This window comes from Drosophila montana, unplaced genomic scaffold, assembly GCF_035044405.1.
Source record: "Drosophila montana isolate Dmon_TW-CO22-7 unplaced genomic scaffold, ASM3504440v1 contig_3217_1, whole genome shotgun sequence".
In the NCBI taxonomy this organism is placed as follows: Eukaryota; Metazoa; Arthropoda; class Insecta; order Diptera; family Drosophilidae; genus Drosophila; species Drosophila montana.
The window spans coordinates 2,220,138-2,236,641 of NW_026998097.1; the positions used below are offsets into that span (position 1 = coordinate 2,220,138).

The window sequence follows — 16,504 nt, forward strand, 5'->3', positions numbered from 1 at the left end:
TCCTTACCCTAAGGGGCTATCTGCCCAGGACCCGAGCAGACGCTAAACAACCACCAAGCGAGCAGCATTGCTGTCAGCACAGTCTCGCCCGTCCGTGCAGTGTCAGTGTCCCTACAACACGAGTAAAAAGTGCACAGCTATATAAAAGTTCTTACATACTGATACATACATACATATGTACATACATAAGTATGTAAACTGCCGTAGCCCCAAAAAGTGTGCTATAAATGTTTTAGTGCGATTAGCCGACGTGCTAGACGTGGAAGTGTGCATTGTGAATAAAATAAAAAAAAAGTACGTGCGATGTATTAAGTATCCGTACAAGTGCGTGTAGCAAAAACAATTGCATTACGTTTTAATTGCATATTGTTTTTGCGACGACATGTTAAATGTGTAAATAAATTAAATTCAAAAGTTGTGAAAATTTTGTGAAATTATTGCGAATCTTAACAATCATAACCGAAGTGTTTAGGTACCAAGCCGCAAATTTAAACTGAATTAACGTCTTTGGTAAGCGAATGTTTGTTGTTGTTTGTCCTACGCATAAAAAGTGTATACATATTTAATATACATACTGGCTTGTATATCGGTCTGTTTGACCGTTTGTGCCCTTACCATAGATGTTACGTTTCCGATGAAAATTTAATGGAGCCAATACACATTTAACGCTGGTGTCACATGAGATTTAATAACGAGTTGATCTGACCTAATAATTTTACATAAGCACAAGCCCAATTAACCGCTAGTCTATTGGACATAAGATATTTATGTTTTCGAAAGACATCAAAGAATCTTAACTATTTTGTAACTGTGCTTTTTGTGCACATCTGATGCATTTATGCAACTAATTATGTAAAATTGGTTATTTAGTATTAATTGGCAGGGTTACGTTTACGAATGTAACAAAAGGGAATTGGTAAAGTTCTCTTAAGATTAATTGCATATTCTATGATGCAGATTGCATCAATTCTAAAAGGTACTCATAAAAATGCTTTTAAGCCAGAATTCGTTTATGCCAGAGTACAATATCCTTTTCTACGCAAAAGTCTGCATTAAAAACTCCAGAAAAGGCCTTTGACGAGTGCACTTGAAGGAAACTATTTTACGTATGCAAGTATGTGTACTGTGTATGAATGTGTGTATGTGTGTGTAAGAAGATGTTTCCCTGTGTGTAACCTACATTTTAAACGACAACTACGACACATAGATATGCACACACACAAACACACGCACGCATACATACATAACAAGTCAAATCCGTGACCGAAGTCCCAGTCGTTGTCGTAGGCGCTGCGTTACTGTAGGAGGCGGGGATCTAGCTGTGACGGCGGCACATGTAAATTTGCTTTTATCAGTGGCCAAAAATATACACACACACACGCACACAAATGCATGCATCACAAAATCTTATGTACCGTTAACCAGCACTTCTCTCAGGGGCACGACGCGCACTCTCGCGAGAGTCGCCAAAAAACGAAGCGAGTCGTTGCGTCTGCCGTTTCCGTTACAATTTCGCTCGCTCTCGCCAACGCACACACACACACGTATGTATATATATGTAGATATATATGTATACAGCCAATTATACGTGTGTTATGGGCGCGCATTGTCCACTAAAGGCAAAGCTGCGCCTTCCCCTGCCTACACCCGCCTTCCCTGCACATGACTAATCTTGCCTTGCCCAACCTGCTTATTGTTGTGCCTGCTGCATTGAATTTCCGCTTTTCCACGCGGTTAGAATTTCCACCCAAAGTGTTTTGGAGTGTGGACTTTTTAATGGTTTGCAACGGCGCACTAATATATTGCATATAAGCTAACTGTCCTTTTTGTTGCAGTTTATGGCGAACTTAATTACATATAAATATACGACTTAAATTATGACAAGACTCTGCGCAGACATTTTCAGCATCAAGAAGAGAAGTTTTGTTAAGAAAAGTGATTGTGAATTGGCACAAAAAATACAAATCTTAATTATATTTGCAAGCGTATTTGACTTTAGAGATATGTATATGTAGTTTTCACCCAAAGGCATCTCATTAAGGGTGGAAAAGGGTGGAAATTAGATCGTCTATAATTTGAAGCTAAAAGCTTGGCTTGGGAAAATAGTTATGCTAAAGCATATTTGAATTAAAGCTAGACAAAGGTAAAAGTGAGTATATTTATTCTTTCTCACTTATCTTACGTCAATCTGCAGATCTTCTGGGAAATTAACTACTCTCCAAGGTCTCTCTGGATTATTAGATAATTGTGCTCCGCTTATTGTCCGGCTTCATAAAGTATTTGACCAAGAAATTAAGTTGGGCATAAGCTCACAAATTGTTCACTATTTAATTAAGATGGGGATCAATACAAATTGTCTGCTTCGAGTTGCACTTGTACCAACGTTTTTTTTTCTTCTGTTTTATACAACATTCTCTTCAGATTCTTGATAGAGAATACGCACACTACAGCAGGCTATTTTTATGCGGCACTTTCATTGTTTCGAGCACATTATCACATTTTCCTCTTAAGGCATCAGTAACAGATATTAACATTTGCCGAGCGGGGCTGGAGGGGGCTGGAGGGGGATAGGCAGAGCATCAACTAAAACGATGATTCAGATTGTTGCCACACTCTGCCACACTCTGCCACACTAAGCTGCGTCGGCGGGTGGCGGCGCCGAGGTGTCTATACAATTGTTTGTGCTGTCCTGGATCCGGGCTATAGGGGCGGGCTGAGGGTGTAGGTGTAGGCACGGCTAACACTACATGCCAGGCAAACACTTGAATGCGATGCGGCTTTTAGTATGTTTGCCGCAGCGCAGCGCAGTGTGGATTGTTAGTTGGCATTGGCAATGTCAGGATGTTGGGCTTGAAGTCAAAACAATGGATCCATTCTTGTTGTTGTTGTTGTTGTTGCTATTAAACAATTGTATTGCCTGACGTAGGTGGCTCTGGGCTATTATAATCACCCGTTGCTGCTCTGTTTAGGTGCTATTTATGGATGCCCATAAAACCATTAAGCATATACATTCCCGATCCGTAGCCAGGCAGGCTCTCAGCTCAGCTGTTAAATAGCTTTTCGCAAGGGTATTAAATCTTCGGCATTTCTGTGAAACATTTTCTTTACTGTTTCTAATATTTTATCACTGATCCATTTATTTAATCCCAACTTTGTTGTTTTGGTTAGCCTTGCATATTTGACAGCATTTGTTTTTTTATGTCGATAGTAATTCATCCGGAAATTGTTTTCTTTTACATTTTCCTTGATTTGTCCTAGATAATTAATCGATTTATATTCCTTGCTTCTTGTTGTTCCCCATTTTTAGTTGTTGAGAGTTGTCTCTTAGTCCCATTGTTTTTCTTCGTTTTCGCTTCACATTCCTTTTCCATTAATGTCTTTTTCTTAATTCCATTTTGCTATCTTTCAGCCGTCATTTTCCTTAAGCTTTTCCTTTTTCTTTATTAGCTAGATAGCTGTTGGACTTGGTGTCTAAATCTTTTAAGACCCAACCGCTACTCATACCAACCCCTTCTTTGATTGCGTGACATCTAGTCATAGCCTCTGTCACCCCAGATGACGCTTTACTCGTTCTTGACCAGTCAGAAATCAGGGTCATGAGCAGCCCGCGCGTTTCCCGTGTGCTACGCTATGAGATTATGAACAAAGGATATGTAGGAGATAGCAAGGCGCAAGGATATGCTTGTTGACATCGCCTTTCTATGCGATTTTCAGGAATTCAAGTAATGCTAACAGATTTCAATGTTGTGAGTGAGTGGACAAGTGCTCAAATTGAAAAAAAGTTAAACTTAAATTTGTTTAATTATTTATTTTTCATCTGTAAATCTCATTTATAAACACGAGTTTGGTAAACTTAAATTTAAATGAATATTTGTATATATCGATTAGATTAGTGGATAAACGGGCCAGTTGGCGATATAGCAAAGATTGCGGCTATTGCGGGCCATGCGGAAATAGCCGCCTTCGCCCCAGTTGCCCCAGGAGTTCTTGAGCAGCCAGTAATCGTGACCTCTGTCCTTGCCGTAGCCCACCAGCAGAATGACATGGTAGTGTGCGGTACCGCCGCAGGCCCGATTATAAATTCCAGAATGGTAATACTGCAGATGCTGCGCATCGATGGTCACCGCAATTGGTCCCTTCTCGGCAACGGCCGCTTGCAAAGCGCGTTCATCGCCAAACCTGACCGTGGCGATGCCTCTGATTGTGACACCGACATACTGCTTACGGAAACGACATGTGCCCTGGTGACCCTCATAGGCATACGAGCTGCGCGTATCTATGCCGTGGTTGTCCTTAACATATCTGAGTGCTTCATGCGGAGTGCCGCTATTGCAGCCGGCATTTCTGTAGGGCGCCTGAGAGGAGCAGTCCAGCAGATTCTGTTCCGAGAACTCAACCATTTTTTTAGTCCTTAAAAAACTCTGACCCTCCAAAGTGCCAACTGTGGCAAAGGCCCAGCAGCAGCGGCATGTTCCTTGATTCTTGACGGGACTGACCGCGCCACTGGTGCGCCAGTCCATGCTCTCCGGAATTTTAAGGTTCGCGGATGGCGCATAAATATGATCCGCACTCACAGCCGTGCTATTCAGGCTGCCGCCCAACATCCTCGATACGAATTCAGAAGGCAGCAAATCCGTGAACTCGTTTACGCCTATCTTGTAGGTCTCCTCCCCGGCTTCGTAGCGTGCATTGTGCGTATCGATCAGCTTCTTGTTGTCCGCAAAGATTTTCCTGCGCAGCAGCTCCTCGCTGTCGCCGGCATAGCTTTTGCCGTGCATCTCCTTAAAGGACTTCCATTCGCCTTCGAGCCCAACGTCATACTGAATGCTCTGCACGCTGCCAATGAGCACAAGAACCACACAAACTGCATTCATGCTTGGATTTGCTGTGAGACCATCCACAACTTAATGCAGGCTTGAGGGTCTGCACACGCTTTTATATACCCTTGAGACTTAACAGTGACTAAGACTTTATCGGGACTTTATCGTCCCGCATGCAATATTCAAATTTAGAAATAATTATTTTTAGCATTACGAATTATGCGATTATTAAATTCGTACCACAATCTTTAAATAAAATTAGTGCACGCGTGACCAAATCGACTTTGGATATTAAGAATATATAATATAGATCGGAATTAACCAACTCATGGGCTTGTGTTGCGAGTTGAAGGGTAAACATGAGATTCTTGTAAATTAAAACAAATATATTTAATTCATAATAATTAAAGGTTAAAACTATTTAGACAATCTCCTCAGATATATGACTCTATATGTTAGCTTAGCTGAGCACAGCAATTGTTAGGATATTCGCACATGTGGGCCTATCCCAATCCCAACTACTCGGAATTTATGGCACCTGGCGAGTGAGTCTTTTGGACATATTTTACCGGAAGCACGAATGTAACCAGTACCAGGCAAATGTCTCTATTAGTCGCCTCGTACGACAAGCTGTGACTTGCTGTGGAGGTATTCTAAAGTCCGCCTACCACACGGATGTGCCAGCTATGCGTTATTATCTTATATATTATTTGTTGAACTATTTTTGTTATTAAAATTATTTGATTATTGCCCTAGTCACTGCTATTTATTCGTATTTATATCGAATTTTTCTGCTCATCGCCTTTCACTTAAAAAATATCCGTGCTTATTGACAAATTGTTTTAGGATTTGTTCACATTTGAAGTGAGAGATTTTATTAAAGCCTAAATGATTAATACCTTCTCTTTTATTAAGAGCATAAATTCAAAAATAAATAATATATTGTGCTACAAATCATATAGTTAAAACGTTGGCAAATTATGATTTATTGATATATTTTTGATATATTTATTGTGTTGACCTTTTCTATCGTACAGCTGTAGTTGGATAAATGGGCCAAGCAAAAAGACGCAAGCAACACGATAAAATTCGTGTAATAAATCTCTAAGTTGCATGAAATTAAAACCGAAAAAGAACAAGAATATAAAAAAATAGTGCATGCAACGCATTTTTGGGTCATATGTGCGCTCTGGTGGTGCGGGAGGCAGTGCCAAAAGTAATAATAATAACGATGATGATGATGACGATGATAATGACGATGATGATGATGATGATGATGAGCGCAACACGAACAATTTTGCCGTGAGAGCAAATTATATAAAATTATCATGCAGCGCAGGCAGCGGCCAAGTTGGCCACTCAACGGCAACAACAACAGCAACAACAACAACAACAGCAACAACAACAAGAACAACAAGAATAACAGTTACCAGAAGGAGGCTAAACTTGAACTGCAACAGAGGCGCTGCGTGCGGACTGCATGACGTATACGTAATATACGTATTACGTATACGTAATATGCGCTAGCTGCGGCCATTTGCCAAGCAAACAAAAGCGAGCAAACAACTCAACTCAACTCAAGTCAAGTCAAGTCAGCGACATTTGCGACAAGAAGAAAACAAATAGAGCACACACATTGAGTACGGGACATCATACCCTTTACCATTTGTAAATGACAAAAGTTTTGAAATACTTGGAAAAGTGTTGAGGCAGGTGCCACAAGATGACAGAATGGCGAAGTTAACATTGCACCGTCTACTGCAGCGTTTGCAACTGACGGCGCTGCAGCTGGCCACTGACACGCCCACATCAATGCGACAGCAGCAACTCAATGATAACAACAACAACAACAACAACAACAACAACGACGACAAAAACAACAACAACACAAACCACAACGACAACAACAACAACAACAACAATAGAACGCGCATGGCTCTGTTAGGCTGGCTGCAATTGTGGCATGGCAATGGACACTACCTGACGCTGGCCGTGCTCATCTATGGTTACCTAATGCTGCACGCCTCTGCCGCCGCCTCTGCCAGCTCGACGACAACTAGCACAACAGCGACCATGCTGGCCGTGTCGAATCTCACAACAAGCACATTAGGTTTAAGCCAAGTCGAAAACGCACAGAAACCAAAACGCGATGTTGCCCATGTGCCTGACGATGACTACGATGCCAGTTATCCAGATGATATTGACGACCTTGAGGCCTTGATTAACAATAAGTCAGGTGAGTTGAGTACTTGAATGTGGATGAATTAGACTAAATGGGTAAATACAAAATGGAAAATAAATTTTGCCTTTCGCATACAGCTGAATAAAAGTCCTGAGTGCAAATAGCTTTGTTCGCTTTTTGCTGTTTTTCGTCGCTTGACGCCTTGTAATTCCCAACTAGTGTAAGCTTCGAACCAAATTTCTTGCAATAGACGACCTTGGGCCTGTTAGCTTAGACATTAGATTTGCTATTTCGTAATCTTAATTAACAATAAGTCAGGTGAGTTGGGCACTTTATTTGCTAACATATTGAATGTGGATGAATTAGACTAAATGGGTAAATACAAAATAGAAAATAAATTTAGCCTTTGGCTGAATAAAAGTCCTGAGTGAAAATAGCTTTGTTTGCTTTTTGCTGTGTTTCGTCGCTTGACGCGGTATAATTCCCAACTAGTATAAGCTTCGAAAAAATGTCTTGCAATAGACGACCTTGGGCCTGTTGGCTTAGACATTGTCTAACATATTGAATGTGGATGAATTAGACTAATAAGAAGACTAAGAAATAGAAAATATGAAAAATAAAAACATACCCTTTGTATATAGCTGAATAAAAGTCCTGAGTTGCTGTGTTTCGTCGCTTGACGCGTTGTAATTCCCAACGTGTGTGGGCTTCGAACAAATGTCTTGCAATAGACAACCTTGGGCCTTAGATTTGCTCTCTCGTAATCATGAAAATACACACATATATAGATTAGAAACTCGCTTCGATTGAATAAATACAAGTTGTGATTGCCGTTAGTATTGCAAGGCAACAAAATCAGCAGTTCGAGTGGTTCCATAGATACCGAATATTCGCTGACCTCTAAAATGGACCAACTGAAAGTCCGCAGTTTGGCCGAAACTAAATTGAATAAGCCGCTGAATCATTGCGGCTGAGTGCAGCAAACGAATACCATCGAAATCTGGTAATACGGCACAGATACGGCCATGGCAGCTGCCTCCCCCCAAGCCCCAAACCCCAAACCTCAAATCCTAAACCGCTCAGCACTCGCAACGTTGTTGCCGAAGGACCTCAACAAAGGCCAAAGGCAGTCGGCAGCTGTTGTGCAATTTATGAGAATTATGATCTGTGGGGAATTAACTCGCCGACTCGGCTTTAGCTATGTGTGCTGACCGCAAACCTGGCCAGAAACCAAAATATTTGGCAATGCAAACTGTTTGAAAGGTCAAGGAAAGGTCAGCACAATTTAGTAAATATAGTTAACCCATTTTCGGATGCAGATGCTAATAAAGTGATATCAGAGAATATAATTGGACTTAATGTTATTGTTCTTATGTGTAAATCGAAATTAAAGCTCAAAAGTACTATAATTACAATTAATATTTTTGTTCTAAATCAGTAAAAGGAATATTGGTGCAGTCAGAGAAAATATATAACTGATATATTATGGTATGCATAAACTTAAATTGAATGTGTATCTTTGTAAATTCAGCCCCAGTTACAGGGTATCTCTTAGTTATGCATACTTGATCAAAGTAATTGGTAAATGTATTAACAAGCCTTTAATAAAAAACAGACTTCAGTGATTAAGTTTTCTATGTGAGTCAGGCAAGAGAAAAGAAAAGACGCCGGTTCGAATTCCTGCCTATCATCTTCAGGTATATTCTTATAGTAGAAAAATATATATAAATGTGATATCATTGTATGCATTAGCATAAATAAATAAATGTATACTTTTGTAAGTTCATCCCCAGTTACAGGGTATCTCTTAGTTATGCACACTTGACTAAAGTAATTGGTAATTGTAAGCAAGCTTTAAATAATGATTAAGTTTTCTTTGTAAGTCAGGCAAGTGAAAAGAAAAGACGCTGGTTCGAGCTCCTGCCTAGACGAAGGCGCAAGTAGTCAGCGTTATTTAGGGTTTAGGTTTAATAACTTTAGCTGTATTCTTATAGTAAGAGAACATATATAAATGAGATCAGTGATTAAGTTTTCTTTGTGAGTCAGGCAAGTGAAAAGAAAAGACGCCGGTTCGAATTCCTGCCTAAACGAAGGCGCAAGTAGTCAGCGTTACTTAGGGATTAGGTTCATCAACTTTAGCTGTATTCTTATAGTAAGAGAACATATATAAATGAGATCAGTGATTAAGTTTTCTTTGTGAGTCAGGCAAGTGAAAAGAAAAGACGCCGGTTCAAACTGCTGCTTAGACGGAGACGCAAGTAGTCAGTGTTATTTAGGGTTTAGGTTCATCAACTTTAGCTGTATTCTTATAGTTCGAATTCCTGCCTAGACGAAGGCGCAAGTAGTCAGCGTTATTTAGGGTTCATCAACTTTAGCTGTATTCTTGTAGTAAGAGAAAATATATAAATGAGATATCATTGTATGCATTAACATTAATAAATAAATGTGTATCTTTGTAAGTTCAGCACCAGTAACAGGGTATCTCTTAGTTATGCACACTTGACTAAAGTAATTTGTAATTGTAAGCAAGCCTTAATTAATGATTAAGTTTTCTTTGTGAGTCAGGCAAGTGAAAAGAAAAGACGCTGGTTCGAGCTCCTGCCTAGACGAAGGCGCAAGTAGTCAGCGTTATTTAGGGTTTAGGTTTAATAACTTTAGCTGTATTCTTATAGTAAGAGAACATATATAAATGAGATCAGTGATTAAGTTTTCTTTGTGAGTCAGGCAAGTGAAAAGAAAAGACGCCGGTTCGAATTCCTGCCTAAACGAAGGCGCAAGTAGTCAGCGTTACTTAGGGATTAGGTTCATCAACTTTAGCTGTATTCTTATAGTAAGAGAACATATATAAATGAGATCAGTGATTAAGTTTTCTTTGTGAGTCAGGCAAGTGAAAAGAAAAGACGCCGGTTCAAACTGCTGCTTAGACGGAGACGCAAGTAGTCAGTGTTATTTAGGGTTTAGGTTCATCAACTAAAGGCTGTATTCTTATAGTTCGAATTCCTGCCTAGACGAAGGCGCAAGTAGTCAGCGTTATTTAGGGTTCATCAACTTTAGCTGTATTCTTGTAGTAAGAGAAAATATATAAATGAGATATCATTGTATGCATTAACATTAATAAATAAATGTGTATCTTTGTAAGTTCAGCACCAGTAACAGGGTATCTCTTAGTTATGCACACTTGACTAAAGTAATTTGTAATTGTAAGCAAGCCTTAATTAATGATTAAGTTTTCTTTGTGAGTCAGGCAAGTGAAAAGAAAAGACTCCGGTTCGAATTCCTGCCTAGACGAAGGCGCAAGTAGTCAGCGTTATTAAAGGTTTAGGTTTATCAACTTTAGCTGTATTCTTATAGTAAGAGAACATATATAAATGAGATCACTTTAAGTTTTCTATGTGAGTCAGAAAAGTGAAAAGAAAAGTCGCCGATTCGAATTCCTGACTAGACGAAGGCGCAAGTAGTCAGCGTTATTAAGGGGTTTAGGTTTATCAACTTTAGCTGTATTCTTATAGTAAGAGAACATATATAAATGAGATCAGTGATTAAGTTTTCTTTGTGAGTCAGGCAAGTGAAAAGAAAAGACGCCGGTTCGAACTCCTGCTTAGACGAAAGCGCAAGTAGTCGGCGTTATTTAAGGTTAAGGTTTATCAACTTTAGCTGTATTCTTATAGTTATTAGCTTAAAATGTTGATCTTAAAACCGATTTTGATTGCAGCTAAAGGTAAATACATTGGAGCGCCATGCAACGAGCTGAAATGTGATGCCAAGCTGTTGCATGTTACCTGCGATAAGGAGACGCAGCTGTGCAACTGCGAAAGGAACTATCCCGTGCAGCTGGGACTGATAAAGGGTTGCGCGAAACGTGAGAGAATTACGATTGTATTTGTGAATTGTAGTGTACGATTTTTGTTTAATTTAATTGCAATAACTAGCCAAGAAACTGGGCGATCAGTGTTTCTACGACGAGACCTGCATCTACAACGACGAGAACTCCCTCTGTGTTCAGGTGCGACACAATGCGATGTGTCAGTGCGCCAGCGGCTACCACTCGGTCAGCTACACGAAGCCAACACGGCGTGTCTTCTGTACACCAGGTGAGCTGGCAGCCCGGCCAACCAATCAGCAAGCATTTCATTTGATTTCTTGCAGATCTCAGCGAGCTCGGCTCGGATTTGCCCACTTTGCTGGGCGTTTCCACGGGCATTGCGGTGCTGGCGGGTCTCATCTGCATGGTGCTGCATCTGTTCAGCAAGACGAAATATCCGAGGCATCGCAATTTTGCGGATGCCAACATACCGCCGCCCATACTCTACTCGAGCGATACAGGTGAGCCGAGGGGGGGAGGGGGGAGAGTAGCGAAGTGTGCCTGGAGCTGCATAATTGATGCTGGGTTTTTTTGTTTGTACTCCTTCAGGCATACCGTTGACCGTGCACTCGGCACGTCCATCGTCGCGCTCCAGCATACGTTCGACGGGCTCGATAGGCTCCTTTGGGAATCGTCGCGCCTCGTCCGGCGGATTGGCTGGCGCCAGTGGCGGCGGCGTCGGCAACAGCAGCGGTGGCGGCGGCGGCGGCGGCGGTGGCGGCGGCGGCGGCGGCGCTGGAAGCGGCTCGAAAGGCATACTTGTGTCGACGTCCCGTACAGGTGCGGCTAGATCGGCCGCCATATTGCTTATATCGTGTCACATAACGGCCGTGTCCAAACAAAATTCACGCGCCTCATCGCGTCACACATCTGGCGCCGGCTGCAGCCAGCATTCGCGCGACAATCTTGACGAGAACAACGGCTCCGGCAGCGCCGGCGGCTGTCGCAGTTGCGAGAGCACACTCTCAATGAACCGCCAGCTGCAGAAGCAATTGAATCATCAACGGCATCTGCTCAGTTTCGAGCTGTCGCCGGCGAAGACAAAGAATCAGGATAGATTTAGGACCCTCTTGGGCATGAATGGCATTCATAATTATGATGATGACGATGCCAATAATGATGATGATGGGTTCAATAGCATAGATCCACTAGGTACCGGTGGCGGTGCCAGTGGATGTGGCGGTGGCGGTGGTTACGACTATAACAGTGGCACTGGCGGTGGCGGTGCCGAGCTGCATCATTTGCAAATTGGCGCCCTGCCGACGCCGGCGAGTGAAACGCCAAGATTTGCGGTAAATCAACTCATCAGTCAGCAGTCAATCAGCGTCAATCATCAGCATCAATCGCAAACAATCACAATTGGCCAACATCATATCATCATCAATCCAAAACCTGCCTAGCAACTATTTATTATGTTTATGAGTTACATTGTTCTATTCCTGTTTTGGTTCCTGCTCTCCACATTAACTAACTAAAACCTATTACAACATTTCAAAAAGAAAACAAAACAAATCACAATTTGGCCTTAACTCATTTATATTGTGGACTCTCGGTCTACTTGACTGTACAAAATTTGAATATTCCAATCGTTTAAAGTTCAATCTGAATCAATTGCGAACGTGTTTGCTTTAGCTAAAGATAATTGAGTAAAGATTAATCCAGCTTCAAAATAGGTACTTCACAATTGATCGGACAAGCTGCTTTATAATTTAAATTAAAGAGAGAGATCCACAACATAAATATTGTTGTACATTAATCGTAACACAATCACGTTCATTTTTATGTGTAAATTGGCTCATTTAAAAAATCATCTCTTTTGCCGCATTTCCATAAATAGATTAAAAAAAAAACAAAAAAATTAATTAAAACCCCCCGTCGAAAATACTAATTCTTGGTCTTTTAACAACAAATCTTACGTTCTAAATGATCGATGTTTAATGTGCTTCCAAAACTCTGTTTCAAATTAAAAGTTGGTTGTTTCGTTTCTTCTTTATTTGCGTTACAAAAATTGAACAAAAAAAAGAAAATACAATATACAAAAACACATAATACACACACACAACCGTAGAAATCAAATTACAAAACTTCGTGTTCAGCAACAAGATATACCAAAAAAAAAAAAAAAAAACAAAAAGATCCCCAAGTTTAGTTTCCCACACCCGATTTTTGGTAGTAGTTAAATAAATATTAAAAAATAAAAGATAGAAAAAAATACCTTACATACGAATACTAACACAATTCAATCGACAATAATATATATTTAGAAAATGACAGTTGAGCCGGCGAATGTTGTAAACAAAATATATTTATCATATTCCAACAGCAATCTTATATGAATACGGAATATTTGAACGCATCAGAGCCACAGCTAACTATATAATAATTATATATAACATACAACTTCAGCTTGACAATATGATATCGAAGCAATATGGCGGTGACTATGTTCCTGTTTCCAGAAATTTTATAACACCATAATCTACTTGTTTAAACAAAATATTGCAAATTCTTATGATACCTACACGCACACACTCACAGACACACAAGTAAACACACACACACACACACACTGAATATTCCAAATTGCATGTGTCGTGTGAGTGAGAGAACACTCCAATTATATTGAAATGCACACGAACCAATCCCAAGTATTATTATTCAATTTCGATAAGCGATTCTTTTGACTCCTTTCTCAAGTCCTGCAAGCCTCTGACTATCTTCTGAATGAAACTGATTGCATATGGATCTATCTCTTGTTTATACGCATATCAAACTAACTAACTCATTTCTAGCATTTATTCAAGCTTTCTCATAAGATTTCGGAACATAATCTCTAACATTTAAGCGTTTGTTTTTTATATTTTTAACTGCATAGCTGCAATGCAAAGATTGGGAATGTTCAGTTTTCGCAATGTTCCAAATCATACAGCATTTTGAAAAGAATGTTTCATTCCAGCGTTTCCTGGAAAGCTTACACAGCTTGTGTTTCGTTTTCGCCTGTTGCTAACCTACAAAATATTGCTTGACGTTTCATTCCAGCATTCCGCTTGGCAATTTTTGCAAGCAAATCTAACTAAATGCAATTTTAACTAAATGATAATATTTTACAGAATATATTTGATTATTTCAGAACCATCAGCCACAACTTCAAGCAACCCCGTTCTGTATACTTTTCCGACAGCCTGCTTAATTTGTGCACACTGAACGCTTTAAAGATATTTAGATCCTTCATAATACTTAATATAGACATGTGTCTGCCTTGCCTGCAATTTAGCCGCTTGCTGAAGGCGCTTGCTCTGCCTCTCTGCCTTTCTCTCTGCCTTTCTCTCGCTTTCTCTGTAACTTATTATCCAACTGCCTGTTTCTCTCTCTCTCTCTCTATGTCTCTCTGTCTATGTCTCTGTCTCTATCTGTCTGCTTCTGCCTCTGCTTCGATAATATCTATGCTGCTCTCAGAAATAAGTAGTGCCAAGTTGAAAGTGCAGACTTAATAACTAAATAATAATACATTTATTACCGCTTGCAGGTTCTCGAAGACCAAGTCTAGCATCTGTGCATAGCACAAGCTCCTCGGTGCGCAGCTACAGCATGATGCGGTTCGAGAAGGAGGTGCAGCAGAAGGAGATCAGGCAGGAGATGAAGCTGCGCCTGGCGCGACTCCAGCAGCAGCAGCATCTCACCCAGAACAAGCCGCAGATTATCATCGGGGAGGCGTTGCTCCAGCATGGTCCAGCGCTCAGTCGCGTCACCATGGCCACGCCCAGTCCGCTGACGCCCAACTCGCTGGATGAGCTGCTGCCATCGCTAGACGAGAACCAGGAGGTGGATTTAATGCAATATATATAATGCTGTAGCCATAGACTCAACCACCTAACATCCAATTGCTTTAGTATCCACCCAGGCTGGAGAACACGTTCAAGCAGCTGGTCCAGCCGCAGGCAACAACAACGACAGCCACAAAAGCCACGGGCTCAGGTTCCGGCCGTGCAAATGGTTATAACGGTCCCTGCAGCTCCTCGACTGAGGCTCTCTGAAAGCTGCCTGCAACCGATCGTAGCTATAGCTTAATAGCTCTTAAGTCCTGAACCCCTCCTCCCACTCACCTTATATGGAACTAAATAAATATAAGTTAATGCTTAACTGTTAGTTGATTGAATTAAACGTCAAACGTGTTTAGTTTTAGCCAATTAGATTATGTGTAACATAGTAAGAGCGTGTCTCCTTTCACGGACAAGAGCTACCCTATAAAGCATTAAATATGTGTTTCTTATCGTCGTGTTGTATGCACTAAGCGTGCATATATCGTATATATGTTCAATATTTTATACGTACCATACGTACATATTAAAAGCCCAGAAAACTAAGCATTCCATGTGGTATTTTTGCAAATATCCCAAATTAAGTATTCATTTTAAGTGTGTCACAAAGCAAAAATTATAATTATATAAATTACTTGAATAATTAATTATTGGCAAAACATTAATTACTAAAATTATTTAAAGAACAAATTATTAATTACTTGAGTAATTCATTTGTTTCCTTTGTTAAGAGCAAAATATTAATAACTTCATCTGGAATTACTTGAATTGATATTCAATTTATCTTAAAGAAAAGTATATTTATTACTTGAATAATTATTTCGTTTCAAGGAACAACATATTAATTACTTGACATATTAATGATTATTTTCTTTTAAGAAGAAAAATATTAATTACTTGAATAGTAAAAAATTGATTTTAAAAAGCAAAATATTAATTACGCAAATAATTAATAATTAGTTTCTTTTAAAGAACAAAATCTGAATTACTTGACTAATTAATAATTCGTTTCTTTTCAAGAGCAAAATATTAATTACTTGAATAAGTCATTAAAAGTTTATCTTGAAAAAAACAGCATATTATTTACTTAATAATTAGTTCCTTTTTAAGAACAGAATATTAATTATTTGATTGATTAATAATTGGATTCTTTTTAATAGCAAAATACTAATTACTTGAATTAATAATAACTTTTTTAATTTAAAAAGCAAAATAATTACTACTTAAATAATTAGTACATAATATAAATGAATTAAAAAATATTTATTTATGCTAAGTAATTATAATAATTTTGACACAATTCATCATTTCTTTCAATCCCTCATTTTGCATATATGTTTTAATCTGGAAGTATTTGTCGACTTGACACGTAGATAAAATTAAAAAAAAAATACTGTAAGCAATATGAATATTTAATGATAGTGTAAAGTTAATTGTTGATAGTGAGTTTAGGAGTGTGCATACCCTAAAGTTTAGTACTGATTAAATATACGCAAATGAATTTATAAAATCGGTTTATATACAATTTATACATACGGTATTGAATGATATACCTGGCGACAGCTGGCGAAAATAATTATGAAATAATGTAGCGAAATAAATAGGCGAACTATAAAGATTATAATATTTATTGTTTACCCAAGTCAAAAATCTAGTAAATTTTCAAAAATTGTGCTACTCCTAATTGATTTTAAGTTTCATATATTCTGAATTTCAAAGATTCGGAACTCAGCTATAAAGTTAAAACCAATGTGTATATATATATATTTGTCGATCTTAAATGAGACACTTGCCAGCATTGCAAAAGTTTTGAAAGTTCTTT

General features: G+C 39.2%; 2 protein-coding genes across 6 annotated transcripts; one reads left to right on the forward strand and one right to left on the reverse strand.

Annotated features, from left to right (window-relative positions):
* The first annotated feature begins 27 nt into the window (after positions 1 to 27).
* Positions 28 to 15,305, forward strand: LOC135433172 (keratin, type I cytoskeletal 9). 5 transcript variants are annotated; one of them, XM_064689157.1, is made up of 8 exons: positions 30 to 510; positions 5,858 to 7,056; positions 10,715 to 10,861; positions 10,932 to 11,093; positions 11,149 to 11,325; positions 11,414 to 11,644; positions 14,391 to 14,686; positions 14,755 to 15,305. In XM_064689157.1, the coding sequence occupies exons 2-8, from the start codon at positions 6,552 to 6,554 to the stop codon at positions 14,896 to 14,898; spliced, it is 1,662 nt and encodes a 553-aa protein (XP_064545227.1). In that variant the 5' UTR covers positions 30 to 510; positions 5,858 to 6,551; the 3' UTR covers positions 14,899 to 15,305. The 5 variants fall into 5 exon arrangements, with proteins under 5 accessions (XP_064545224.1, XP_064545223.1, XP_064545225.1 ...); XM_064689154.1 differs by lacking the exons at positions 14,391 to 14,686; positions 14,755 to 15,305 and adding an exon at positions 13,188 to 13,424 and having other exon boundaries at positions 28 to 510; positions 11,414 to 12,156; XM_064689155.1 differs by lacking the exon at positions 14,755 to 15,305 and having other exon boundaries at positions 29 to 510; positions 11,414 to 12,156; positions 14,391 to 14,558.
* On the reverse strand, positions 3,845 to 4,891 carry LOC135433239 (procathepsin L-like). Its single transcript, XM_064689245.1, has one exon. It carries the CDS (start codon positions 4,872 to 4,874, stop codon positions 3,885 to 3,887), a length of 990 nt encoding a protein of 329 aa, XP_064545315.1. The 5' UTR covers positions 4,875 to 4,891; the 3' UTR covers positions 3,845 to 3,884.
* Positions 15,306 to 16,504: the final 1,199 nt, after the last annotated feature.

What these genes read in the sequence shown, in the direction of transcription:
- LOC135433239 (XM_064689245.1), bottom strand. Translation starts at nt 4,874, where the DNA reads ATGAATGCAGTTTGTGTGGTTCTTGTGCTCATTGGCAGCGTGCAGAGC.
- LOC135433172 (XM_064689153.1), top strand. Translation starts at nt 6,552, where the DNA reads ATGGCGAAGTTAACATTGCACCGTCTACTGCAGCGTTTGCAACTGACG. An exon ending in CTTGATTAACAATAAGTCAG is followed by an intron (nt 7,057 to 10,714) that starts GTGAGTTGAGTA and finishes TTTTGATTGCAG; the next exon opens with CTAAAGGTAAATACATTGGA. An exon ending in ACTCTACTCGAGCGATACAG is followed by an intron (nt 11,326 to 11,413) that starts GTGAGCCGAGGG and finishes GTACTCCTTCAG; the next exon opens with GCATACCGTTGACCGTGCAC.